This window comes from Pleurodeles waltl, chromosome 6, assembly GCF_031143425.1.
Source record: "Pleurodeles waltl isolate 20211129_DDA chromosome 6, aPleWal1.hap1.20221129, whole genome shotgun sequence".
NCBI classification, from domain to species: domain Eukaryota; kingdom Metazoa; phylum Chordata; class Amphibia; order Caudata; family Salamandridae; genus Pleurodeles; species Pleurodeles waltl.
In genome coordinates this window covers 55,131,461-55,158,813 of record NC_090445.1, presented here as the reverse complement: position 1 = coordinate 55,158,813, position 27,353 = coordinate 55,131,461, and the positions used below count along the sequence as shown (strand labels likewise).

The 27,353-nt window shown below is 47.1% G+C and overlaps 1 protein-coding gene across 1 annotated transcript in view; it reads left to right on the top strand.

The window, feature by feature from the left end:
- The window catches only part of LOC138301476 (E3 ubiquitin-protein ligase TRIM39-like), a 197,789-nt gene that overhangs the window by 33,016 nt on the left and 137,420 nt on the right, over positions 1-27,353 (top strand). Inside the window, exon 2 of the mRNA XM_069241989.1 lies at positions 1,747-2,016. Coding sequence (XP_069098090.1) covers positions 1,747-2,016 — 270 coding nt within the window. The remainder of the gene's footprint in view (positions 1-1,746; positions 2,017-27,353) is intronic.

Sequence of the window (27,353 nt, the reverse complement as noted above, 5' to 3'; positions counted from 1 at the left end):
AGGTACTGAGTGGTGTGGATAGGGCATGCAGAAGAGCTGGAAAAATGGCACAGCAGAAAAAAAACTGAAAATAGCAGTTACGTAAACTGCCAAATGAGGCAGAGAGAGAGGCACAAAAAGAGAAGGAAATGACAGTAGTATTAAGGAGACAGAGATAAAGGCACAAAGAAGATGGAGATGGCAATGAATAGACAATGAAAAGGCAAAACAGACAGTGGGAAAATAAACTGTGGCAAAGGCTGACAATTAAGTGGCAGAGCAGACAGTGTCAAAACAGACAAAAATCAACAGAAGCAAAGAAAGACAATTAGGTAGCAGAAAGTCAAACAATGGCAAAGTGAAAAAAACAAGCAGTGGCAGGGACAAACAGTGAAATGCCAAAGACAGACAAACCTGAGTGACAGAGAGCGAGAGAGAGAGAGAGAGAGAGAGCGAGAGAGAGAGAGAGAGAGAGAGAGAGAGAGAGAGAGAGAGAGAGAGAGAGAGAGAGAGAGAGAGAGAGAGAGAGAGAGAGAGAGAGAGAGAGAGAGAGAGTCCAAGCCCATGTAAGTCCTAAGGGGTAAGACAGTCACTTTGCTAATCTTCCTAATCAAGAAAACACAGTGTAAACATCAACACTAAATAAAATGAAAATATCTAAAAAATAAAAATAAAAATAAAATTATATATATATATATATATATATATATATACATACATTAAAAACTATATTCCATTAGAATAATACCTACCCAAAACTCCAGTAATGCCCAACACTAATATACCAATATACAAATATTTAAAACTCACGTAAATAATTTATGCAAATTGGAAAAACGATTCACAACAACTTTTTTTACATTTAAAGAAATTAAAAAAATGTGAATTTAAAAATAATACACCAATAATACAAACTACAAATTAAAAAACTAAACACTAATTACACAACTATACATAAAACTAAAACAATTATTGCCATGCAACAAATAAACAACAATATTGGAAACATTTCAAACTACGATAAGGGAGTTACTTTTTAATTCATCTCAGGTTGGCGTCCTTCTTGCAACCATCCCTTGCATAGGCGGAACCAGATGCGACAATCGGCCTTTCTCCCACAGAGCTCCTAAAGCGTGGAACATGCCATTACACATCAGAGCCTCCCCACCAAGTCTTAGGTTCTGCAAAAAACAGAAGACCTGGCTTTTCCTCTACCCTCTCCCGCCTGCCCTAGGTGAGGATAGCATCACACCTGTTCAGTGCCAGGATACCCGCCCAGGTGACAGTGTGCTCTACAAATATATTTAACATAACATGACATGGACACCAACCTTTATTCTTATTGTGATAAAGTGTCACACGTACGGCTTGGAGTGTTATCACAATAGCACACTGTAAAATATGGAAATGGCACCTGAGTGAAAACTTAGCAGCTATGGCCTTCTCACTCGGCACAGAGCTTATCAGGAAAGATATGAGACCATCCCAGGGCAAGGGGCATTCTCAGATGAGGATCGTATACAGCTTCAGGCACTCCCAGCTCAGAGCAGGCACCTGTGCTCTGAACCTTGGAGGACAGACACACAGCTGAGCTACTTCAAATACTGGTCACAGCGGCACGACATTGCTGAAGCAAATCAGCTTCAAAACCTGAAGGAGGAGGCCACCTGCTCCATTTGCCTGGGTTAGTTCACAGTCACCGTGTCTGTGGAGTGTGAACACGTCTTCTGTCTGTCCTGTATCACTCGGTGCTGTGAGGGGCTGCAGGCAGACTTCCTCTATCCTCAGTGCAGAGAAGTATCTCCAGACAAAACATTCCGGCCATACAAGCAGCTTGGAAACTTGTTGGAAGCGTTGAAACAGTTTCACATACCGAGTCTGACATCTCAAGAAGAGAATCTGTGTCGAGAGCATGAGGAGAAACTGAAACTGTTCTGTGAAGATGATCAGAAACCCATCTGTGTGGTGTGCAGCATGTCCGAGGTTCACAAGACTCACACCATGCGCCCTATTTCAGAGATTGCCCCGAAGTACAAGGTGTGTATGCCACAGAATTGGGTGGGACAGAGTGAGGCATCATATAGGGCTTTATTTAAAAAAATATTTCACTGATGATGTTTTTCACTTCTAAAGACGTTTGTTTTATTCAAAAGGTTTTTTGCATGTCTGAGTACAAATTTTCTGAAAAATCTAATTGCCAAATGATCTGGCAATCACTTCTATGCTCCAGCAGCAAACATTCTACTCATCTTGCTAACCCTCCCTTCACAACAGGGAGAACGCCTGGCTTCAACAGTACATAAGTAAACTTGATAGAGTCTCCATTACAAATGCAACCTTTAATCATCTCTCTCTCGCTTTTGTATGAATGAATGTTGCCATGTTTCCTCCACAGATACTTTCCAACTCAGCTACAGCCACCCACTCCCTTCCGTTTGAGTCTAACAGCCTTAGTATGAGGCTGGCGGTCCTAGGCCGCCACACCGCGGTGGTGGTCGGACTGCCGTGGCTGTGGCAGTCCGACCACCACATTACAAGATAGGCGGGCGGGCACGCTTACAGACAGCCGTCCCCACAAGGATCAAAGATCCCAACGGGCTGACGCCAGTCTTGGTTGTACGTCCTGATTACAACATTGTTCTCTGTCAGCCTTTTCATGGCGGTTTCCCCACCATGAGAAGGCTGGAGGAGAACAAGTGCAGGAGGCCACGGGGGGCCTGAATTGCCCAAGCCCATGTCATGGGCAGTGCAGGAATCCCCCGGCCCTGCACCCTGGAAATGTGCACTGTCTGCTGTGCAGCATTACCACTGGTTCTATTATGAGCCAGGAGCAATGGTGCTGCACCTTTACCACTGGGCTGATGGGTGGGAACCTTGGTTCCTGCCCGTCAGTGCAGTGGGAAAGTTGTTGTAGATCCAGTAAGAATACCTCCATGTTTGCGGAGGTCTTCTCACTACAGGGCAGGCGGGCTGACTGTCAGCCTGCCAGCCTCATAATGAGGCCCCAAGTCTTGCTCACCTTTCATCGGTGTCTCCTTTTAGCCACAGACATGAGCCGACTTTCTCCTGAGCTGTGACTTTATGCCACATGATATGGATTAACAAAGCTGCCAAGGAGCATGGACATCGATTCACCAAAATGCCAAGGGTAGTGGTAGTGACAGCACATGCCCTTTTGTTGCACTTGGCCCTTTTTACAGGGCCATCCCCAATCTTTTTCCCTCCTTCCTCCTATTTTTTCTGACCTGTTTTTGTTGGATTTAGGACTCTGGCCACTTTACCACTGCTAACCAGTGCTAAAGTGCATATGCTCTCTGTGCAAATTGTATTGTTGATTGGTTTATCCATGATTGGAATATTTGATTTTGTAGTAAGTCCCTGGTAAGGTGCAGTAGAGGTGCCAAGGGCCTGTAAATCAAATGCTACTAGTGGGCCTGCAGCACTGCTTGTGCCACCCACATGAGTAGCCCTGTAAACATGGCTCAGACCTGCCACTGCAGTGTCTGTGTGTGCAGTTATAAAGTGTACCCAATTGCCAGGCCTAAACCTTCCCATTTTATTCATGTAAGGCACCCCTAAGGGAGGCCCTAGGTAGCCCCATGGGCAGGGTGTAATGTATGTTAAAGGTGGGACGTGTACTGATGTGTGTTACATGTCCTAACAGTGAAATACTGCTAAATTCAGTCTTCACTGTTGCAAGGCCTATCTCTCTCATAGGTTAACACGAGGGCTGCCTTTAAATATTATTCAAGTGCAGATTCCCTTTGAGAGCTGATAGAAATATGGAGTTTAGAATCTCCGAACTCACAATTTAAAAATTCATCTTTCAGTCATGTTGGTTTTTAGATTGTTAGTTTGAAGATGCCACTTTTAGAAAGGAGGCATTTTCTTGCTTAAACCATTCTGTGACTCTGCCTGTTTGTGGATTCCCTGTCTGGGTCAGTTTGACAGTTGGTCAGTTTGCACCTCTCCTCTAGACAGTGACAGAAAGGGAGCTAGGGTGTAGCCTGCATATCCTGATGAGGACTCACACTCGCCTTAGAAAAAACGGGAAGAGTGAGGCGCGGTACAGGGGCCCTCGATGCTCTTGCCGATTTACATCGGAAAGTTGAACTGGGTTGTAAGAGAAGTTTAGAGTTGACTCCTCAATGCATGAGGTTTGTAATGCCTGTAACTTTGACTTATCTTGAAGACAGCAAGGAAGTAACTGACTGTGATTGTAAACAGAGGAAGATAAATGGAATATGAACATATGAATGTAGAAGTGAACAAAGCCTTGAAGAAGTCCAGTCAGGACGAAACACATGTCGGCTGATGGCTATTCATTCCCATTTTATATGTTGTGTCTGTATATTTATGTATTTATGAATATAATATGATTTTCTCTTTTGTATTAAAAACTTTATAATTGCATGGACACACGTCGTTTGGTTAAGTTTATATGAGTACATGTTTTTTTTCTCTTGGGTTAGTAATTTTTGGTCTACACATTTAGGAAAGGGAGATATTCTCATTTATATATTAGTCTACAATATACTAGGATCTCTCACATCATCTTATTTGGATATTATATAAATATAGACATTGACTATTGATGTGCCCCACTGTATTGTTTATTTATTGTCAAAACGGGTCTACTATTGTAAACCCGGTATTACACATTAACCCCTTCGCTGCCAGGCCTTTTCCCCCTCCTGTGCCAGGCCTTGTTTTGCCTATTTGGGGCAGTTCGCGCTTAGGCCCTCATAACTTTTTGTCCACATAAGCTAACCAAGCCAAATTTGCGTCCTTTTTTTCCAACATCCTAGGGATTCTAGAGGTACCCAGACTTTGTGGGTTCCCTTGAAGGAGGCCAAGAAATTGGCCAAAATACAGTGAAAATTTCGTTTTTTTCAAAAAAATTGGAAAAAGTGGCTGCAGAAGAAGGCTTGTGGATTTCCCCCTGAAAATGGCATCAACAAAGGGTTTGCAGTGCTAAACTCAGCAGCTTCCTAGCTTTCAGGAACAGGCAGACTTGAATCAGAAAACCCAATTTTTCAACACAATTTTGGCATTTTACTGGGGCATACCCCATTTTTGCAATTTTTTGTGCTTTCAGCCTCCTTCCAGTCAGTGACAGGAATGGGCATGAAACCAATGCTGGATCCCAGAAACCTAACCATTTCTGAAAAGTAGACAAAATTCTGAATTCAGCAAGGGGTCATTTGTGTAGATCCTACAAGGGTTTCCTACAGAAAATAACAGCTGAAAAAGAAAAATATTGAAATTGAGGTAAAAAAAACATCAATTTTTCTCTACGTTTTACTCTGTAACTTTTCCCTGCAATGTCAGATTATGGAAAGCAATATACTGTTACGTCTGCTGGACTCCTCTGGTTGCGGGGATATATAGGGCTTGTAGGTTCATCAAGAACCCGAGGAACCCAGAGCCAATAAATGAGCTGCACCCTGCAGTGCGTTTTCATTCTATACCGGGTATACAGCAATTCATTTGCTGAAATATAAAGAGTAAAAAATTGCTATCAAGAAAACCTTTGCATTTCCAAAAAGGGCAAAAGATAAGGTGCTGAGGAGCAGTGGTTATTTGCACATCTCTGAATTCCGGGGTGACCATACAAGCATGTGAATTATAGGGAATTTCTCAAATAGATGTCTTTTTTACACACTCTCCTATATTTGGAAGGAAAAAATGTAAAGAAAGACAAGGGGCAATAGCACTTGTTTTGCTAATCTATGTTCCCCCAAGTCTCCCGATAAAAATGATACCTCACTTGTGTGGGTAGGCCTAGCGCCCGCGACAGGAAACGCCCCAAAGCGCAACGTGGACACATCCAAAATTTTGGGAGAAAACAGAGGTGTTTTTTGCGAAGTGCCTACCTATAGATTTTGGCCTCTAGCTCAGCCGGCACCTAGGGAAACCTACCAAACCTGTGCATTTCTGAAAACTAGAGACCTAGGGGAATCCAAGGAGTGGTGACTCGCGGGGCTCGGACCAGGTTCTGTTACCCAGAATCCTTTGCAAACCTCAAAATTTGGCTAAAAAAACACATGTTCCTCACATTTCTGTGGCAGAAAGTTCTGGAATCTGAGAGGAGCTACAAATTTCCTTCCACCCAGCGTTCCCCCAAGTCTCCCGATAAAAATGATACCTCACTTGCGTGGGTAGGCCTAGCGCCGGCGACAGGAAACACCCCAAAGCGCAACGTGGACACATCCTAAATTTTGGGAGAAAACAGAGGTGTTTTTTGCGAAGTGCCTACCTGTAGATTTTGGCCTCTAGCTCAGCCGGCACCTAGGGAAACCTACCAAACCTGTGCATTTCTGAAAACTAGAGACCTAGGGGAATCCAAGGAGGGGTGACTTGCGGGGCTCGGACCAGGTTCTGTTACCCAGAATCCTTTGCAAACCTCAAAATTTGGCTAAAAAAACACATGTTCCTCACATTTCTGTGGCAGAAAGTTCTGGAATCTGAGAGGAGCTACAAATTTCCTTCCACCCAGCGTTCCCCCAAGTCTCCCGATAAAAATGATACCTCACTTGCGTGGGTAGGCCTAGCGCCGGCGACAGGAAACACCCCAAAGCGCAACGTGGACACATCCTAAATTTTGGGAGAAAACAGAGGTGTTTTTTGCGAAGTGCCTACCTGTAGATTTTGGCCTCTAGCTCAGCCGGCACCTAGGGAAACCTACCAAACCTGTGCATTTCTGAAAACTAGAGACCTAGGGGAATCCAAGGAGGGGTGACTTGCGGGGCTCGGACCAGGTTCTGTTACCCAGAATCCTTTGCAAACCTCAAAATTTGGCTAAAAAAACCACATGTTCCTCACATTTCTGTGGCAGAAAGTTCTGGAATCTGAGAGGAGCTACAAATTTCCTTCCACCCAGCGTTCCCCCAAGTCTCCCGATAAAAATGATACCTCACTTGCGTGGGTAGGCCTAGCGCCGGCTACAGGAAACACCCCAAAGCGCAACGTGGACACATCATAAATTTTGGAAAAAAACAGAGGTGTTTTTTGCGAAGTGCCTACCCGTAGATTTTGGCCTCTAGCTCAGCCGGCACCTAGGGAAACCTACCAAACCTGTGCATTTCTGAAAACTAGAGACCTAGGGGAATCCAAGGAGGGGTGTCTTGCGGGGCTCGGACCAGGTTCTGTTACCCAGAATCCTTTGCAAACCTCAAAATTTGGCTAAAAAAACACGTTCCTCACATTTCTGTGGCAGAAAGTTCTGGAATCTGAGAGGAGCTACAAATTTCCTTCCACCCAGCGTTCCCCCAAGTCTCCCGATAAAAATGATACCTCACTTGCGTGGGTAGGCCTAGCGCCGGCGACAGGAAACACCCCAAAGCGCAACGTGGACACATCCTAAATTTTGGAAAAAAACAGAGGTGTTTTTTGCGAAGTGCCTACCTGTAGATTTTGGCCTCTAGCTCAGCCGGCACCTAGGGAAACCTACCAAACCTGTGCATTTCTGAAAACTAGTGACCTAGGGGAATCCAAGGAGGGGTGACTTGCGGGGCTCGGACCTGGTTCTGTTACTCAGAATCCTTTGCAAACCTCAAAATTTGGCTAAAAAAACACATGTTCCTCACATTTCTGTGGCAGAAAGTTCTGGAATCTGAGAGGAGCTACAAATTTCCTTCCACCCTGCGTTCCCCCAAGTCTCCCGATAAAAATGATACCTCACTTGCGTGGGTAGGCCTAGCGCCGGCTACAGGAAACACCCCAAAGCGCAACGTGGACACATCATAAATTTTGGAAAAAAACAGAGGTGTTTTTTGCGAAGTGCCTACCCGTAGATTTTGGCCTCTAGCTCAGCCGGCACCTAGGGAAACCTACCAAACCTGTGCATTTCTGAAAACTAGAGACCTAGGGGAATCCAAGGAGGGGTGACTTGCGGGGCTCGGACCAGGTTCTGTTACCCAGAATCCTTTGCAAACCTCAAAATTTGGCTAAAAAAACACGTTCCTCACATTTCTGTGGCAGAAAGTTCTGGAATCTGAGAGGAGCTACAAATTTCCTTCCACCCAGCGTTCCCCCAAGTCTCCCGATAAAAATGATACCTCACTTGCGTGGGTAGGCCTAGCGCCGGCGACAGGAAACACCCCAAAGCGCAACGTGGACACATCCTAAATTTTGGAAAAAAACACAGGTGTTTTTTGCGAAGTGCCTACCTGTAGATTTTGGCCTCTAGCTCAGCCGGCACCTAGGGAAACCTACCAAACCTGTGCATTTCTGAAAACTAGAGACCTAGGGGAATCCAAGGAGGGGTGACTTGCGGGGCTCGGACCAGGTTCTGTTACCCAGAATCCTTTGCAAACCTCAAAATTTGGCTAAAAAAACACATGTTCCTCACATTTCTGTGGCAGAAAGTTCTGGAATCTGAGAGGAGCTTTAAATTTCCTTCCACCCAGCGTTCCCCCAAGTCTCCCGATAAAAATGATACCTCACTTGCGTGGGTAGGCCTAGCGCCGGCGACAGGAAGCACCCCAAAGCGCAACGTGGACACATCCCATTTTTTGAAAGAAAACAGTGCCTACCTGTGGATTTTGGCCTGTAGCTCACCCGGCACCTAGGGAAACCTACCAAACCTGTGCATTTCTGAAAACTAGAGACCTAGGGGAGTCCAAGATGGGGTGACTTGCGGGGCTCGGACCAGGTTCTGTTACCCAGAATCCTTTGCAAACCTCAAAATGTGGCTAAAAAAACACATGTTCCTCACATTTCTGTGGCAGAAAGTTCTGGAATCTGAGAGGAGCCACAAATTTCCTTCCACCCAGAATTCCCCTAAGTCTCTCAATAAAAATGGTACCTCACTTCTGTGGGTAGGCCTAGCGCAACGTGGACAGAACATATTTTTTCACAGAAAACAGAGGTGTTTTTTGCAAAGTGCCTACCTGTGGAGTTTGGCCTCTAGCTCAGCCGGCCCCGGGAGGGGGGGGGCAGAAATGCCCTAAAATAAATTTGCCCCCCCCCCAGCTCCCACCCCCCCCCGGAGCGACACTTGCCTAAGGGTTCGCTCCCCCTGCGTGACATTGGCGCCAAAAAACAAATCCCAGGTGCCTAGTGGTTTGACCTAAAATCTGCCAATCTGCCCCCAAGGGGGGCAGAAATGGCCTAAATACAATTTGCCCCCCAGGGGAGCGACCCTTGCCTGATGGGTCGCTCCCCATCTCGAAAAAAACAAACAAACAAAAAAAAAAACACAACAAAAAAATTTGCCCTGGTGCCCTGACGGTTCTGCCCCCCCCTGGGGGCTGTTCGGCCTAATAATAGGCCGATCTGCCCCCAGGGGGGGCAGAAATGGGCTAAAATAAATGTGCCCCCCCCAGCCTCACCCCCCCCCCGGGAGCGACCCTTGCCTACGGGGTCGCTCCCCCTGCGTGACATTGGCTCCAAAAATCAAATCCCAGGTGCCTAGTGGTTTCTGCCCCCTTGGGGGCAGATTGACCTAAAATCTGCCAATCTGCCCCCAAGGGGGGCAGAAATGGCCTAAATACAATTTGCCCCCCAGGGGAGCGACCCTTGCCTGATGGGTCGCTCCCCATCTCGAAAAAAACAAACAAACAAAAAAAAAAACACAACAAAAAAATTTGCCCTGGTGCCTAGAGGGTTCTGCCCCCCCTGGGGGCAGTTCGGCCTAATAATAGGCCGATCTGCCCCCAGGGGGGGCAGAAATGGCCTAAAATAAATTTGCCCCCCCCAGCCCCCACCCCCCCCCGGGAGCGACCCTTGCCTACGGGGTCGCTCCCCCTGCGTGACATTGGCGCCAAAAAACAAATCCCCGGTGCCTAGTGGTATCTGCCCCCAGGGGGGCAGAAATGGCCTATATACAATTTGCCCCCCAGGGGAGCGACCCTTGCCTGATGGGTCGCTCCCCATCTCGAAAAAAACAAACAAACCAAAAAAAAAAACACAACAAAAAAAAATTCCCTGGTGCCTAGAGGGATCTGCCCCCCCCCCCGGGGGCAGATCAGCCTAATATTAGGCCGATCTGCCCCCGGGGGGGCAGAAATGGCCTAAAATAAATTTGCCCCCCCCAACCCCCACCCCACCCGGGAGCGACCCTTGCCTACAGGGTCGCTCCCCCTGCGTGACATTGGCGCCACAAAACAAATCCCCGGTGCCTAGTGGTTTCTGCCCCCTTGGGGGCAGATTGACCTAAAATCGGCCAATCTGCCCCCAGGGGGGCAGAAATGGTCTAAATACAATTTGCCCCCCAGGGGAGCGACCCTTGCCTGATGGGTCGCTCCCCATCTCTAAAAAAAGAAACAACAACAAAAAAAAACACAACAAAAAAAATTTGCCCTGGCGCCTAGAGGTTTCTGCCCCCCCTGGGGGCAGATCGGCCTAATAATAGGTATCCAGGGGGGGCAGAAATGGCCTAAAATAAATTGCCCTCCCCCCCAGGGAGCGACCCTTGCCTAAGGGGTCGCTCCCTTTGCGTGAAATTCACGCAAAGAAAAAATTCCCTGGTGTCTAGTGGTTTCTACCCCCCTTGGGGGCAGATTGGCCTCATCAAAATAGGCCAATCTGCCCCCAAGGGGGGCAGAAATGGCCAAAATATAATTTCCCCCCAAGGGGAGCGACCCTTGCCTAAGGGGTCGCTCCCCACTCAAAAAAAAAGAAATGAAACATAAAAAAAAAAAAAAAAATTGTCCCTGGTGCCTAGAGGTTTCTGCCCCCAGGGGGGGCAGAAAAGGCCTTCTCAAAAAAATGCCCCCCCTGGGAGCGACCCTTGCCCAAGGGGTCGCTCCCTTTTGTCTGTTTCAATAAAAAAAAAAAAATCCCTGGTGTCTAGTGGGGTTTCAAAAGCCGGATTGCAAGCCATCCGGCTTTTGAAACCCTCGGAGGGACTTCAAAGGGAAGGAAATACTTTTCCTTCCCTTTGAAGCCCCTCCGGGCCTCCCAAGTGATTGAAAAAGAAATGCTTTTGCATTTCTTTTTCAATCGCGCTGGAAGCAGAGCTTCCAGCGCGACTAGGGAGGCCCCTGTGACAAATCCGCTCGCGCGCTGACGTCACAGGGGGGGGTGGGGGGGGTCGGGGGTGGAAGGGGAAGGTCTTCCCCTTCCATCCCAACTTGGGGGGGGAAGGGGGGTGCACGGGGGGCGCGCTAGCACGCCCCCAAGTTCCCCTGTGCCTAGGACGAGATGATCTCGTCCAAGGCACAGGGGAACTGTAGCCTTGGACGAGATGATCTCGTCCAAGGCACAGAAGGGGTTAAGACAACGATGTGTGTCAGTGTATGAGCACTCATAAATTTATCTTTACATGCTTAGAATGTGCATTTATTTCAAGTAATGAGTTGCCTTTTGTTGTTGATTGCATATCCTGATGAGCCATCTGTGCTAGATGAGGGAGGGAGGAGTAGTCACTCACACCTGAAAAGGGCTGTGACTGTCCACACACAATGCAGTCTCCAGCCCCCTGGTGTGTGTCTGGGGCCTGGACTGGGCAAGGCAGGATCTTGCAGACAAGAGAGACTTTGCTTTGAAGTTTGCCAACTTCAAAGGCAGAAAGGGATATAAGTATAGGACCAAGAACCCCTGCAAATCAGATTACTTCAAGGATTCAGAGGAACCTCTGCCTGGAGAAGAGCTGAAGAGCGGAGGAGAAATGCTGCCCTGGCATGTGACTGTGCTGTGTTGGGCTATCCTGCAATTGCTGCTTCTGCCTGTGCAAAAGGGTAGAGACTGGACTTTGTTTTGTATTCCTGCTTGAGAGGTATCTCCAAGGGCTTGGAGTAGAGCTTGCCTCCTGTTTTGAAGCCTCAGGGACAGCAAAGGCTTCACCACCCAGTTCAGAGTCTGCCTGCTGTGGACTCTAGTTTGCCAGAGGGTGCCATTCCAGTTCCTGGGCCCCTGGAAATGAATTTCTGGAGAAAAACTTGTCTATTGATGCCAGACAATGCCGTGTGACTTCGCAAAGGTCACCGTTCCCCGGAACCGCAATGCCGCCTGCCCCAAGGCCGTGGACCTCGCAGAAGTGAGTTGACACCGACGTCTGTGTAGGTTTTGCGTCTCTGCACCCGCTGGTCCTGCCCAATTTTGCTGACTTCCGAGTGTCGTAAGTCCAACGCCCATGACATCCAACGCCATTGCAGTGCCTGCTGCCCTGTGATGTCATTGCAACCCGTGAGGTCGCCCCGCAGCATCGTGACTTTCCCGGACTTCGTGCCTGCTGGAACCAGGGGACCAACTTTGCAACCAACAGCACTTCACCTCCATTGATCTGCAGTAAGGACCCGACGTCTCTGCACAAGGCCTCTGCCCTTCTGGCTGTAGCACCGGAACCGATGCCGCATTGGATCCAGCGACGCCTCGCTCCCTGACTCCGTGCACCAGCCCGTTTTCTACTTGTTTGCTAAGGTACTGTACAATTTGCTGAGGTGCACAATTGAATACACCTTCACCTGCCACTATAAGCCCCTAGTAAAAGGTACTTAGGTACCCAGGGCATGGGCTACTAAGGGTAGACTCCTGAGGGCAGCAGCACTGATTGTGCCACCCTCTGAAACAATGCATCCAGATGCACCCAGCAATGCCAATGCAGGATGAGTGTGCTGGTGAAAACCAAAAACACCAACTGGACATGGCACACTGCTTGTGTGCCCTGTCCACCACACACTGCATAAACTATGCGTAAGACATCCCTCTGGCAGGACTTTCAGCCCTTTATATATGAGGGCATATCTGCATGAGCATTATGCCCCCACTGTGTCCTTTGCAAACCTAGGACATAGTGAGTGAACAGAGCAGCCATTTTAATACATGTGCTGGCCACTGGTCAGACACATGTTTCCCAGCTACATGATGGTCACTATGAACCCAGGCTTCTTTGGTATCAAGCAACTCTGAATGATAAATCCAAACTGGTACCAGTATATTTCACTGTGCTGTTTTTTTCTTCATTTTGAATGCCTGCTCAGAGCAAGTGTTAAAGTGACGCACCCATTTTGTTCAAAAATGTTTACGCTAGTGCACCAAAGCACCACAATAGCGTCAATTTTTGTTACGCTATCATAAATACAGTGCAACCATGGTGATGTTAGATGCTGGTATGGGAGGCGCAAGAAAAGTGGTGCATCATAACTGATGCACCACTTTCTTGGAAATATGCCCCTATATGTGTAAGTTAAGGCCCTCTCTTGTGCAGGATTGCGTCACTTTTTTGGTACAACCCTGGCACAAAATCTCATTTGTTAAACCTCGTAATGAGCTCAAATGTACTCATGATAGAACTGCTAAACATATGTGTGAGGTGTTAATATTAAGATCTGATGCCACTTCTTGTGATGTCTCTTCCTGCTAGGTCCTGGGTTGTAATGCCACTCCCCGTGATGTCACGCACCATGTCGCTTACATACTGCCTTTCTTGTTTAGTCCCCCCACTTGAGTTTTTAGGCTTGAAGGTGCAAATCGCTCTGTCTCTGTGTAATCTCTCTGTGGGCTTTTAACCACTCCCATATCATGCCCATCAGTTTGGTTGGTTCATTGGCTTGCCTTTTAAAATTTGCTTGATTTCATTAGTGAAAGGCATGCATAGTCATGCCTTTTCTGGTGTTTGGCCCGCCTCGAGCACACCGGCCAACTACTGAAAACATACGAGGCTCCATGTTTTCCGTATGGTTTCTGGACTACCTTTTCTCTTTATTTCGTAGGCAGCTTGATATTGCTGGGCAGCGCTTTGCATGACATCGACCCTGTTACATAGATAATTGCACTTTTGACAGTTACATGGATAATTGCACTTTTGCCTATACGTTTCACTGCAAGCAAACTTCTGTTTCCCTTGGTGTGTCTGCTTTGCACTCATGTCTTATGTGAAACTTTTTTACTTTTTCATTTTCAGTTTATGTCGCAAGAAAAGTCCGGCTAGGAGTTTACAACGCTAATGGCTCTAACTCAAGCAAATGTGAGCCCCCTTTCATTGTAAATGCTAGTTAGGACCTGTTTCCTGATTGTCACTGACCCAAAAGCACTGTCTAATCATATTCAGGCTGTGTTCAGTAAATAAACTGGGCACTGGGGACAGTAATTTTTCTTCATAGTTCACCTCTTAAAATCCATTCTGCAGAGACCTCGAGCTATAGGGGGGGGTCAGGCGTGGAAAGGATGAGGGTCAGGCAGAATAATGCCTTGCGTCTGATCTGGAGTTTTAGGCACTGGGGAACCAGGTTCGACTCCCAGCGTTGGCTCAAGATCCTGTGTTTCTGGGCAATTACTTCACTTCCATGTACCTAAAAAAATATAAAATATATGAATCTGAGTTTCTGTAATGTAGCGGGCGAGTCATGTAAATTGCTCTGATGGGGCCTCAAGGCTACTTCGTGCTACATAAAACTCAAAAATAAAGAGGAACTTTATCCTGTGCCAATGGGCTTGTAGTTTTTATTGAAAGTGCAGCATGACGTGTGCTAGAATACACACACACATAGAAAGTGATGACCTCTGATCAGGACTCAAAATTATACCTGTCCGCTTTTCAACTGCAGAGAAGTGGAATCTCCGCCCTCCGGAGCAACCGGAGTCCAGAGCAAAGCATAAGAGACTGAACTAACCATGGGGCGTGGTTCAGTCAAATCAGGCAGAGACTAAGGCCCTTATTTATACTTTTTTAGCACCGCATTTGCATCATTTTTTGACGCGAAAGCGGCACAAATTTACAAAATGTAATTGTATTTTGTAAATTTGCTCCACTCTTTGCATCAAAAAATTATGCAAATGCGGCACTAAAATATAAATATGGGCCTCAGTACCGAGTCACACCTGGAGCCACACCCACTCACACCTGGAGCCACGCCTGTGCAGCTTTGGACACTCCCATCTAAAGATGTTCACATGCCTCTGCGCTGTAGACTCTCCTAGTTACAGATGTTCACAGGGCCCTGTCTGCTGCAGACACTTCCAGGTATAGACGTGTCCACCCCCCCACCAGAGAAAGACAATCCCATCTCATCTGCAGACACCCCCACTTCAGCTGGATCCAGCCCTAAGACTCCTGTTGAGGGCAATAAAGAATAGACAAAGACACGCCCACCTCACAGACTGGGAGAAACAAAACTTTTATATAAGAAATAGTGGAAAAGAAACAGCTCAGGGAGGAGGCCTCCTGCTCCATATGCCTGGAATATGTCACATACCCCGTGGCTACGGAGTGTGGGCATGCCTTCTATCTGTCCTTTATCTGTCAGTGCTAGGAATAGGGTGACCACCTGGTATTGAGGAAAATTCTGGACAGGACTGTAAAAAATTGAGGATAAAGGGTCAAAATTCAGGACAAAAACTGAGGACAAAGGGTCAAAATTCAGGACAAAAGTTCAAGAACAAATGTTAGTTTTACAGACACACCCAAGAAGGGCAATGCCTCACTATGTTATCAGTGCATTTATTTACTCTTTTTTAACATAGCACTATTTATTCACTGTGGTCTTTTTGTGATTGCCTCCTGGTATGCTACATTCAGATGTCACATTACGTCCTTGTTCAGAAGTAAATTAATGCCCTTCAACACTGTGTCAAGGACATCACCCCTACCCAAATCTACCCAATCTTTCTTAACCCCTTCGCTGCCAGGCCTTTTCCCCCTTAGGAGCCAAGCCTTTTTTTGGCTGTTTGGGGCAGTTCATGCTTAGGGCCTCATAACTTTTTGTCCACATAAGCTACTCATGCTAAATTTGCATCCTTTCTTTTCAACTTCTAGTGATTCTAGAGGTACCCAGACTTTGTGGGTTCACCTGAAGGAGATCGAGAAATTAGCCCAAATACAGCAAACATTTCGTTTTTTAAAAACAAAATAGGAAAAAAGGGCTGCAGAAGGCTTGTGTTTTTTCCCTGAAAATGGCATCAACAAAGGGTTTGTGGTGCTAAAATCACCATCTTCCCAGCTTTCAGGAACAGGCAGAATTGAATCAGAAAACCAATTTTTTAACACAATTTTTGAATTTTACTGGAACATCCCCTTTTTTAATATTTTCTGTGATTTCAGCCTCCTTCCAGTTAGTGACGGAAATGGGTGTGAAACCAATGCTGAATCCCAGACAGCTAAATAGTTCTGAAAAGGTGATAAAATTCTGCATTTAGCAAGGTGTAATTTGTGTAGATCCTACAAGGGTTTCCTACAGAAAATAACAGCTGAAATAAAAAAATATTGAAATTGAGGTGAAAAAAACAGCCATTTGTTTCCACGTTTTACTCTGTAACTTTTTCGTGCAGTGTCAGATGTTTGAAAGCAATATACCATTACGTCTGCTAGACTCTTCTGGTTGTGGGGATATATAGGGCTTGTAGTTTCATCAAGAACCCTAGGTACCCAGAGCCAATAAATGAGCTGCACCTTGCATTAGGTTTTCATTCTATACCGGGTGTACAGCAATTCATTTGCTGAAATATAAAGAGTGAAAAATAGGGATCAAGAAAACCTTTGTATTTCCAAAATGGTCACAAGATAAGGTGTTGAGAAGCAGTGGTTATTTGCACATCTCTGAATTCTGGGTGCCTATACTAGCATGTGAATTATAGGGCATTTCTCAATAGATGTTTTCTTTAGACACTGTCTTATATTTGGAAGGAAAAAATGTAGAGAAAGACAATGGGAAATAACACTTGTTTTGCTATTCTCTGTTCCCCCAAGTCTCCCGATAAAAATAGTTCCTCACTTGCGTGGTAGGCCTAATGCCCGCGACAGGAAACACAACATGGACACATCACATTTTTACATTGAAATCTGACGTGTTTTTTGCAAAGTGCCCAGCTGTAGATTTTGGCCTCTAGCTCAGCCGGCACCTAAGGAAACCTACCAAACCTGCACATTTTTTAAAACTAGACACCTAGGGGAATCCAAGATGGGGTGACTTGTGGGGTTCTCACCAGGTTCTGTTACCCAGCCTCCTTTGCAAACCTCAAACCTTGGCCAAAAAGAACACTTTTTCCTCACATTTTGGTGACAGAAAATTCTGGAATCTGAGAGGAGCCACAGATTTCCTTCCACCCAGTGTTCCCCCAAGTCTCCCGATAAAAATGGTACCTCACTTGTGTGGGTAGGCCTAGTGTCCACAACAGGAAATGCCCCAAAACACAACGTGGATACATCATATGTTCCCAAAGAAAACAGACCTGTTTTTTGCAAAGTGCCTAGCTGTGGATTTTCGCCTCTAGCTCAGCCAGGTACCTAGGGAAACCTACCAAACCTGTGCATTTTTAAAAACTAGACTTCTAGGGGAATCTAATATGGGGTGACTTGTGGGGCTCTCACCAGGTTCTGTTACCCAGAATCATTTGTAAACCTCAAAATTTGGCCAAAAAAACACTTTTTCCCCACATTTTGGTGACAGAAAGTTCAAGAATCTGAGAGGAGACACGAATTTTCTTTCCACCCAGCATTCCCCCAAGTCTCCAGATAAAAATGGTACCTCACTTGTGTGGGTAGGCCTAGTGCCCGCGAAAGGAAATGCCCCAAAACACTATCTGGGTGGGAAGGGGTGGGGGGAGGGGGGCACCTGCGTTTTTGGTCCTGGACTCAGCAGCCATCAAGGGAAACCTACCAAACCCAGACATTTCTGAAAAGTAGACACCTGCGGAAGTCCAGGGAGTTGTGACTTGCGTGGATCCCCAAAGGTTTTCTTATCCAGAATCCTCAGCAAACATCAAATTTAGCTAAACAATCACATTTGTCCCACATTTCTGTGTGGGATCACTGCAAGGGGACACATTTCCTACCACCCAACGTTCCCCTAAGTATCCCAGTAAAAATTATACCTCACTTGTGTAGGTGAGCCAAAAACATGTCAAACTTGAGGGGGAACTAAAGCGGGTCCAAAAGGGCAGTTTGAAAAAAACATTTTTTGGCTGACAAGTGCAGCCGAATTTTTATCGGTATAGATGAGACATGCTGGGTGGTAGGAATTTTGTGGATTCTTGCAGATTCCGGAAGGTTCCATCACAAAAATGTGGGAAAAATGTGTGATTTCAAGCAGAGTTGAGGTTTGCAGGGCATTGTGGGAAAGAAAATGGTGAGGGGTGCATGTGAAGCACACCACCCTGGAATTACCCAGGTGTTTAATTTTGAGATGTGTCTAGTTCCTATGGATTTTTCTACATGGCAGTGTCCCAAAGTCCAAAAAGTGCAGCCCTCACCATTCCAAGTGGGACGATTTTGAGAGTTAGCCAAGCTCTCATGGCCCAAATGTAAAACCAAAACCCCAAATAATCGAATGTCCTTTTGCTTGATGTTTTAGTGTGCGGGTGAGAGCTGAAAGACTGTTTACCCCTTCAGTTGGGGTGGGGGCATAATCAGGCCCATACTGGTTGGTAGCCACCACCCCACTATTTGTGTTTTTTTTAAATCCCTGACATCTAGTAGACTTTCTGCCCCCCCCCCCGGGGTGTGGATTGGGGGTCATTGTCCCATCTGCCCACTAGTGGGCAGAACATCTTTGGCCCATTTATTTGGGGTGGAAGTATGGCCATACCCCCACCCTCTTATTTTTGAAAAAAAAATCTTCCCTGGCCTCTGGTGGGCTTTCTGACATAATAGGTGTCAGGGCACTCATGAATAGTATTCAATCCTCCATACGTGTCAAGACTTGATACACCATCAATTATAATTCGGACCGGGATGTTAGGAAAAAGTTCTGTTTAGTCTTGAAATATAAAATCCATTGGAAACCAATAATTACAGTCCACCAACAGCCAAAGTTCTGTTTAATCTTGAAATAAAAAATCCATTGGATACCAATAATTACAGTCCACCAACAGCCAACACGTATTTCATCCTATGAGAAAGTTTGTACTCAAAGACTTCATCAGGGCTTCATATTGGTTGCAGGGACTCTAAACGAGTATCTACTTAAGTCCCCATCTCAAGTGAAAATCTAAATATGTGTCTCTAAGATAAACTTGTCAGAATTTATGCCATCCTATTCAGTATAGCGCATACTCGGTTCACTCCAGCTCCGAGGAGTGGAGAGACGCGTTCCCGATCATAACGCTGCGCTTATCCACATGGGTGTGTAAAGAGACTGGAGGTCAGATATGGCCAACAGTAATGTGTCCCCATGGGAACTGACCTTTGCCCAAGGGGCTGCCTCCCCAAACAAAACACACACACCAATACCTAGTGCCTAAGTAGTTTCTGCCCCCGCCTCGCCTAATAGAAATTGGCCGATCTGCCTCCAAAGGGAGCAGAAATGGCCTAAAATATATTTGCCCCCCAGGGAAACAGCCCTTGCCTAAGGGGTCACTCCCCTTGCGTGAAATTGATGCAAAAAAATAAAAATCCCTGGTGTCTACTGGTTTTTGCCCCCCCCTGGGGCAGATTGGCCTAATAAAAGTAGCCTGATGAAGACTCACCTGGGCAAGGTTAGCCTTATTGTCCCTTGTTTGGTGGGGGGAGGTCTCTTTAGGAACGTACCCTCTTTTTGGTATGTTACCCCCAATTTCTGCCTGATGTCAGTGTGTTTGACTGTGTCTTTGGGATCCTGCTAACCAGGACCCCAGTGCTTAAGCACCCTCTCCTCTAATTTTTGTCACTGCATACTGGTAACCAAGTATTTCACTGCAAATTGGCATACTGGTCACCCCTTATAAGTCCCTAGTAAGTGGTACTTAGGTATCCAGGGCATTGGGTTTCTAGGGGATCTCTATGGGCTGCATCATTTCTTTTGCCACCCATAGGGAGCCCATGCAAAGGCTTCTGCAAAACTGCCATTGGAGCCTTTGTGAAAAGGTGCATGCACCCTTTCACTACCATTTACACTGCACCAGGGCACTTATGAGTCACCCATATGTCAGATGTTCCAACCCTGGAGGCTGGGTGCAGAGTACCTGTGTGTGAGGGCACCTCTGCACTAACAGAGGTCCCCCACATCATTCAGGACCATTTTCCCAGACTTTGTGAGTGTGGGGATGCCATTTTAAGCATGCACTGGACATAAGTAACTACCTATGTGCAGCTTCACACTGGTAACTCTGAATATGGCCATGTTTGGTATCAAACATGTAGGAATCATATCCCAATGCTTTTGCAAGCATTGGTTGTATGATTCGATACACTCTGGGGACCCCCAGTACTGCCATTGCAGCCTTCTGATGTTTTCCAGGCAGCCTCAACTGCTTCCACCTCACAGACAGGTTTCTGCCCTCCTGTTGCTCAAGCAACTCGAGCCCAGGAAGGCAGAACAAAGCCTTGCCTTTGGGAGAGTGGTGTTACACCCGCTCCCATTGGAAATAGGTGTTACAGGCCTGGGAGGGGCAGCCTCCCAGAGCCTCTGGAAATGCTTTGAAGGGCACAGATGGTGCCCTCCTTGCATAATCCAGTCTACCCTAGTTCAGGGACCCTCAGTCCCTGCTCTGGCGTGAAACTGGACAAAAGAAAGGGGAGTGACCACTCCCCTGTCCATCACCACCCCAGGGTGGTGCTCAGAGCTCCTCCTGAGGGTCCCTGAGTTTTGCCATCTTGAATTCAAGATTGGCAGGGAACTCTGGGAGCATCTGAGTGGCCAGTGCCAGCAGGTGACATCAGAGCCTTCCCCTGACAGGTGCTTACCTGTCTAGGTGACCAATCCCCCTTTCAGGGCTATTTAGGGTCTCTCTTTTGGGTGGTTCTTCAGATTCGGACTGCAAGACTCCAGCAGGAATCCTCTGCATCCTCCACTTCAACTTCTTACTGAAGAAACTGCTTCTGGACCCTCCAGGAACTCTACAACTGCAACAAAGAAGCAAGATGCCTTCTGCAACACTGTATCTTCAGCTCCTGTCAGCAACTGCAACTGTTTCCCAGTCGTGCATCCTCTGAGGACAGCCCGTCTTCAGCCTGCACCACAAGAGCAAAGGAATCTCCCTTGGGGTAAAGGAGTCACTCCCCTGCTTCAGCAGGCACCTACAATGACGACGGCCGGTGGCGTGGATCCCCTGAAGAGCTGCGTGGATCCTTCAACATGGGTGGTGGATGGAAGTGGTCCTGACGTGCTACTGTCCAACTTTGGTGGAGGTAAGAGCTTGCCTCCCCACACAAGACAGTAGCCCTGTCCACCGCGTGTTTTGCAGCTGCCAAGGCTTGTTGTTGCCATTCCACTAAATCCCTCATGCGCCATGCAGCTCCGGCCCCCAGCACTCTATCCTGTGACGCACAGCTTCCTTAGTGGTTCTCTGGCGACATGGGATCCCTTTGTGTAGTGCTGCATGGGCCTCCTTTTGTACCTCATCTGTCACCATGCTGTGGGACTCCTGTGCATCCTGCCTGGTCTTCTGTGGGCTCTCTGAGTTGCTGAGTGTCCCCTCTAGCTTACCTTCCTGGATAGAGTCCGCTAGGTCCCTCCTGGTCCCAGGCAGTGCCATTTTCTGCTAACCGCATTCTTTCCGTGTGCCAAGGCTTGTTGGCAGAATCCAGTAACACAAACCAGACTGCAATCATCCATCCAGGGTGGGACATCATCTGCAGCAACCAGGAACCCGCATCCATCTTCTTGGGCGCAGTACTGACTGTTGTTCCTCACCGGTGATTCCTCTTTTGCACCTTCATCCGGGTTAGCAGGGGCTCCTGTTCTCCCTGGACGCTTCAGTGTTTCTTGGACTTGGTCCCCTTCTTCCACAGGTCTTCAGGTCCAGGAATCTATTGTTGGTGTCTTGCAGTCTCTTCTGGTTCTTGCAACATTTTCCTTTTCGTGTTCATGTGTGTTCTAGGAAAGTTACTGTGTTTTACTCCTGCTTTCCTGGGCTCTGGAGTGGGTTCTATTACTTACCTTTGGTGTTCTCTATTACTCCCAGCGCCCCTCTACACACTGCACTTGCCTAGGTGGGAAACCGACATTCGCATTCCACTTTCTTAGTATATGGTTTGTGTTCCCCCCTATGCCCATTTCTAACTATTGTGATTTTCTCTAATTGCACTGTTTTCTAACTCTTTTCATGCACAATTCTGCATACTAGTGTATATAATTGGTGCATTACTTACCTCCTAAGGGAGTATAGTCTCTGAGGTATTTTTGGTAATTATGTCACCTAAATAAAGTGCCTTTATTTTTATAACACTGAGTATTTTCTTTCATGTGTGTGAGTACTGTGTGACTGTAGTGATATTGCATGAGCTTTGCATTTCTCCTAGTCAGGCCTTGGCTGCTCATCCACACTACCACTAGAGAGCCTGGCTTCTAGGAACTGTCTACATTTCACTAATAAGGGATAAGTGGACCTGGTATAAGGTGTAAGTACCTTAGGTACCCACTACAAACCAGGCCAGCCTCCTACATTTTGCCATTGGCTTTGTGGTTTGTAACTCACATTTTGTTGCTTTCAATTTGCTGGCTTTATTTGTTGAGTTCGTCCCTTCCCATGCCCAAACCTTATTTACAGTATCCTCACGAGTGCTCCCTTTTTGTAAACAGACCTGTAAATCTTGTTCTTATCTCATCACAGTTGCTGTGCATTCAAAGAACAAGGTCAAATGTCGGGCTCTGTCGTCGGGCTCTGTAGGGGGTTATTAAGACCCCGGCAGTGAGTAAATGTGGCGGTAGTACTGCCAACAGGATGTCGGTACATGCTGCCAAATTATGAGAATGGGGGGGTGGCTGCAGCTCATACCACCATGGCAGTATTAGCTGCCAGGCCACAGATATCAATCTCCAGCCCAGCAGCCAGCACAGTAGCGTCGGCGGCAGTTAGCAACGCCACGAAAACCATGGCGGTAGGCCCTACTGGTGACAGGGAATTCCTCCCCTGTCACCGGTAGGTGGCTCCCCAACTCCCCAACACACACCTGACATCTCCACCCCCTCCATCCAAATCCCCACCCCCATACACACACTAACACCCCCACCCCTGACAATCAAACCTCCCACCCCTTCAGATCCAAACACGCCCCCCACCCCCTCCAATCCTCTCACTCACTGCCCATACATGCACACACCAACAGACACGTACAATGCATACACCCAATCACTCACACTGGCATACACGCATTCATACACACACTGGCATACATGCATTCATGTACGCATACTTCCAGACAAGCTCGCACACATTCTTACACAAAATCACACTGACATGCAGACATGCTTTCACTCACACACATACAACCACACAAACAACACAAAACACACAGACGCATTCACACACTCACTCACACATTCATGCACACACTCAGACACACACACACAACACCCCCCATCCCCTGTCGGAAACGTGACTTACCTTTGTTGAGGAGGTCTTCCGGCAGGGAACGGGAAGGGGCGCTGCTACCGCGCCCCTCTAGCAGAACACCACCAGGCCGTATCACAGGTCATGAAATGGCTGGCGGCATTCTACTGGCGTGGTGGTGCTGGTGGTAGTAGCGCCACCTTACCACCGTCCACCACCATGAACACTGCTGGATTTCTGCCCTTCTAGGTGATGCAATTTCCACACATCATCGTCTATGCACTGCATAGTTTTATTTGAAAGATTATTGGTCTGTGGAATGTAATGATAATTTCAATCAAAAACATGTTATCTGTAATGCCAGTGTGTTACCACACCATGCATACTCCACTCCACTCTGCTCTGTACCATTCCACACCACTGCACCCTACTCTGCCTCACTCCACTTTACACCACTCCATGCTACTGCACTGTGGGACACTGCAATCTTTTCCACTCTTTTCCACTCCACTCTATCCCACTGCACTCTATGCTACTTCACACTACGCCTCTCTTCTCTACTCTGTACCACTCCACTCTACTCTATGCCAATGCACTTTTCTACACCACTGCACTCTGCGCCTCTGCATGCTATACCACTCCAGTCTAGGCAACACCAATCTAGTCCGCACAACTCCACTGTATGCCACTCTGCAACACTGCACTGTACGCCCCTGCACTCTATGCTAATCCACTCTATGCGAATGCACTTTACGTCACTCTTATCTACTCTGCACCACTGCACTCTACACCACTTTACTCTGTGCAATCACACTCCATGCCACTCTGTGCAACTCCACTCTACTCTGCATCTCCGCACTCTACGTCTCTTCACTCTACTGTGAAACAATCTACTTTATGCCACTGCGCCCTGCGCAACTGCATTCTATGCCACTGCACTCTACCCTACACCTCTCCACTCTATGGCAACGCACTCTACTCTGAAACAATCTATTCTATGCAACTGCACTCTACCCCACTGCACTCTAAACCACAGCACTCTATTTCAATGCACTCTACGCCAATGCACTCTAAACAACTGCACTATATGCCACTGCACTTTGACACTCAACTCTGCAACACTGCACTGGCCTCCACTATGCTCTACACCACTCTACTCTGTACTACCACATTCTGCACCAATACACTCTATTCCACTGCACTCTATACCACTCTGCATAACTCCAATCTACATCACTGCACTTTACACCACTATACTCTGCTCTGCACCACACTACACTACTACACTCTACACAATTTACGCCACTTCACTCTATGCCACACAAGTCTACTCTGCACTGCATGCCACTGCACCACTCTACACTACTGCACTTTCTGCCACTCTATTGTATGCCACTCTACTCCACCGCACTCTATGCCACTCTACTCCCACCCATGCCACTCTATGCCACGGCACTCTATGCCAATGCACTCTAAACAACTGCACTGTACGCCACTGCCCTTTACTCTGTACAACTGTACTCTATGTCACTGCTCTCTCTACCAATCTATGCCACTCAACACCACTGCACTGACACTCTACTATGCAACATTGCACTCTCCGACACTGTACTCTACACCACTCTAGTATGTACTACTGCTTTCTACGCTACTGCACTCTATGCCACTGCACTATACAGCACTAAACTCTACTCTGCACTGCACCACTCTACACTACTACACTCTGCACCACTCTATGCCTCTGCACTGTATGCCACGCGAGTCTACTCTGCACTCTACCCCACTGCACCACTCTGCACTACTGCCCTCTTTGCCACTCTATTGTATACCACTCTACTCCAATGCATTCTATGCCACTCTACTCTGCCCCATGCCACTCTTTGTCACTGCCCTCTATGCCAATGCACTCTAACTTGAACTGTATGCCACTGCCCTCTACTCTGCAACACTGTACTCAACTCCACTGCTCTCTTTGCCACTCTGCACCACTGCACTGACACTCTACTCTGCAACATTGCAGTCTCCGCCACTGCACTCTACTCCACTCCAATCGGTACTGTAGCATTCTATGCCACTGCACTCTATGCCAATGCACTCTATGCCACTCTATTCTGCATCACTCCACTCTACGCCACTGCACTCTACAGCACTATACTCTACACTGCACTACTCTACACTACTCCACTCTGCACCACTCTACACCACTGCACTCTATGCCACATGAGTCTACTCTGAACGCTATGCCACTGAACCACTCTACACTTCTGCACTCTCTACCACTCTATTGTATGCCACTCTATGCCAATGAACTCTACAGCACTATACTCTACTCTGCACTGCAACACTGTACACTACTCCACTCTGCACCACTTTATGCCACTGCACTCTATGCCACACACGTCTACTCTGCACTCTATGCCACTCTACTCTGCATCACTCCACTATACACCACTGCACTCTACAGCACTATACTCTACACTGCACTGTTCTACACTACTCCACTCTCCACCAGTCTACACCACTGCACTCTATGCCACACAAGTCTACACTGCACTCTATGCCACTGCACCACTCTACACTACTGCACTCTACCACTCTATTGTATGCCACTCCCCTCCACTACACTCTATGCCACTGCACTATACAGCACTATACTCTACTCTACTCTGCACTGTACCACTCTACACTACTCCACTCTGCACCACTCCACACCACTGCACTCTATGCCAGGCAAGTTTACTCTGCACTCTATGTCACTGCACCACTCTGCCCTACTGCACTCTCTGCCACTCCATTGTATGCCATGCACCTCCTCTGCACACTATGCTACTCTACTCTGCCCAATGCTACTCTATGCCACTGTACTCTGTGCCAATGGACTCTAAACTGCACTGTACACCACTGCTCTCTACTCTGCACCACTCTACTCTACACCACTGCTCTCTTTGCCACTCTACACCACTGCACTGCCACTCTACTCTGCAACATTGCACTCTCGGCCACTGTACTCTACTCTACACCACTCTACTCTGTACTACTGCATTCTACGCCACTGCACTCTAAGCCTCTGCACGCTATGCCACTGCACTGTGCATCACTCCACTCTATGCCACTGCACTGTTCAGCACTATACTCTACTCTGCACTGCACCACTCTACACTACTCCACTCTGCACCATTCTACGCCATTGCACTCTATGCCACATGAGTCTACTCTGCACTCTATGCCACTGCACCACTCTACACTACTGTACTCTCTTCTTCTCTATTGTATGCCACTCTACTCCACTGCACTCTATGCCACTCTACTCTGCCCCACGCCACTCAATGCCACTGCTCTCTAAACCACTGCACTGTACACCAATGCAATCTAAATAACTGCACTATACCCCGCTGCACTCTACTCTGCAGCACTGTGCTCTACGCCACTGCTCCTATGCCACTCTACTTCACTATACACCACTATGCCACTAACATTTAGCTATGCTGAACAGCAGCATGGCTAAAACACATGGGTAAAGCCAATAACTCTGTGTAGATTATACCTATTGGCTTTGCCACTGTTAGTTAGTACTATGAGGTACAGAGGTCCTTGAAAGAACTGTGAATGTGTAAGTCCTTTTTTTAAACATGCATTACACACATCATAATATTGGCTGCTACAAAATGTGCAAATACATTTTGGTTAAATAAAAAACCTCTCTAAAAGAAAATATCTTTGTCATCTCAAAGCTTCAAGGACTCCTTTGATTAAAGTCAATGAAGGTTTCCAAGCCCCTTTACATTTGCAGATTTACCAGTTGTGCACATTTGCATTTCTTTAGGGAAGGAGACGCACTGGCAAGAAGGCCTTTTCTTATCTGTCTGCCCCTCCCTCCCTCAGAGCACCAGAGACTCCAGCTGGGGAATCTGATCTGTCCTAATTACATTTTGTCCTTTAGTGAAAGGCTAAAATTACAGACAAATGCTGTCCTTAAGCCTTTCATCACCAACAAGGGATGGCAAGGCAAAATTACAGGTGGTTCGTGAAAATTACCGACGGGTGGTCACCCTAGCTGGGAGGGGTTGGAGACAGACTTCCCTTGTCCTCAGTGCAAAGAAACGTCTAAGAACAAAATATTAAGACCCATCTGGGAAACAAAGTGGAGGTGTTGAAACAGCTTCAGACCCCGAGTGCGCCCCCCCAGGGGGAGAGTCTATGCAGAGAACATGAAGAGAAGATGAAGCTGTTCTGTGATGATGACC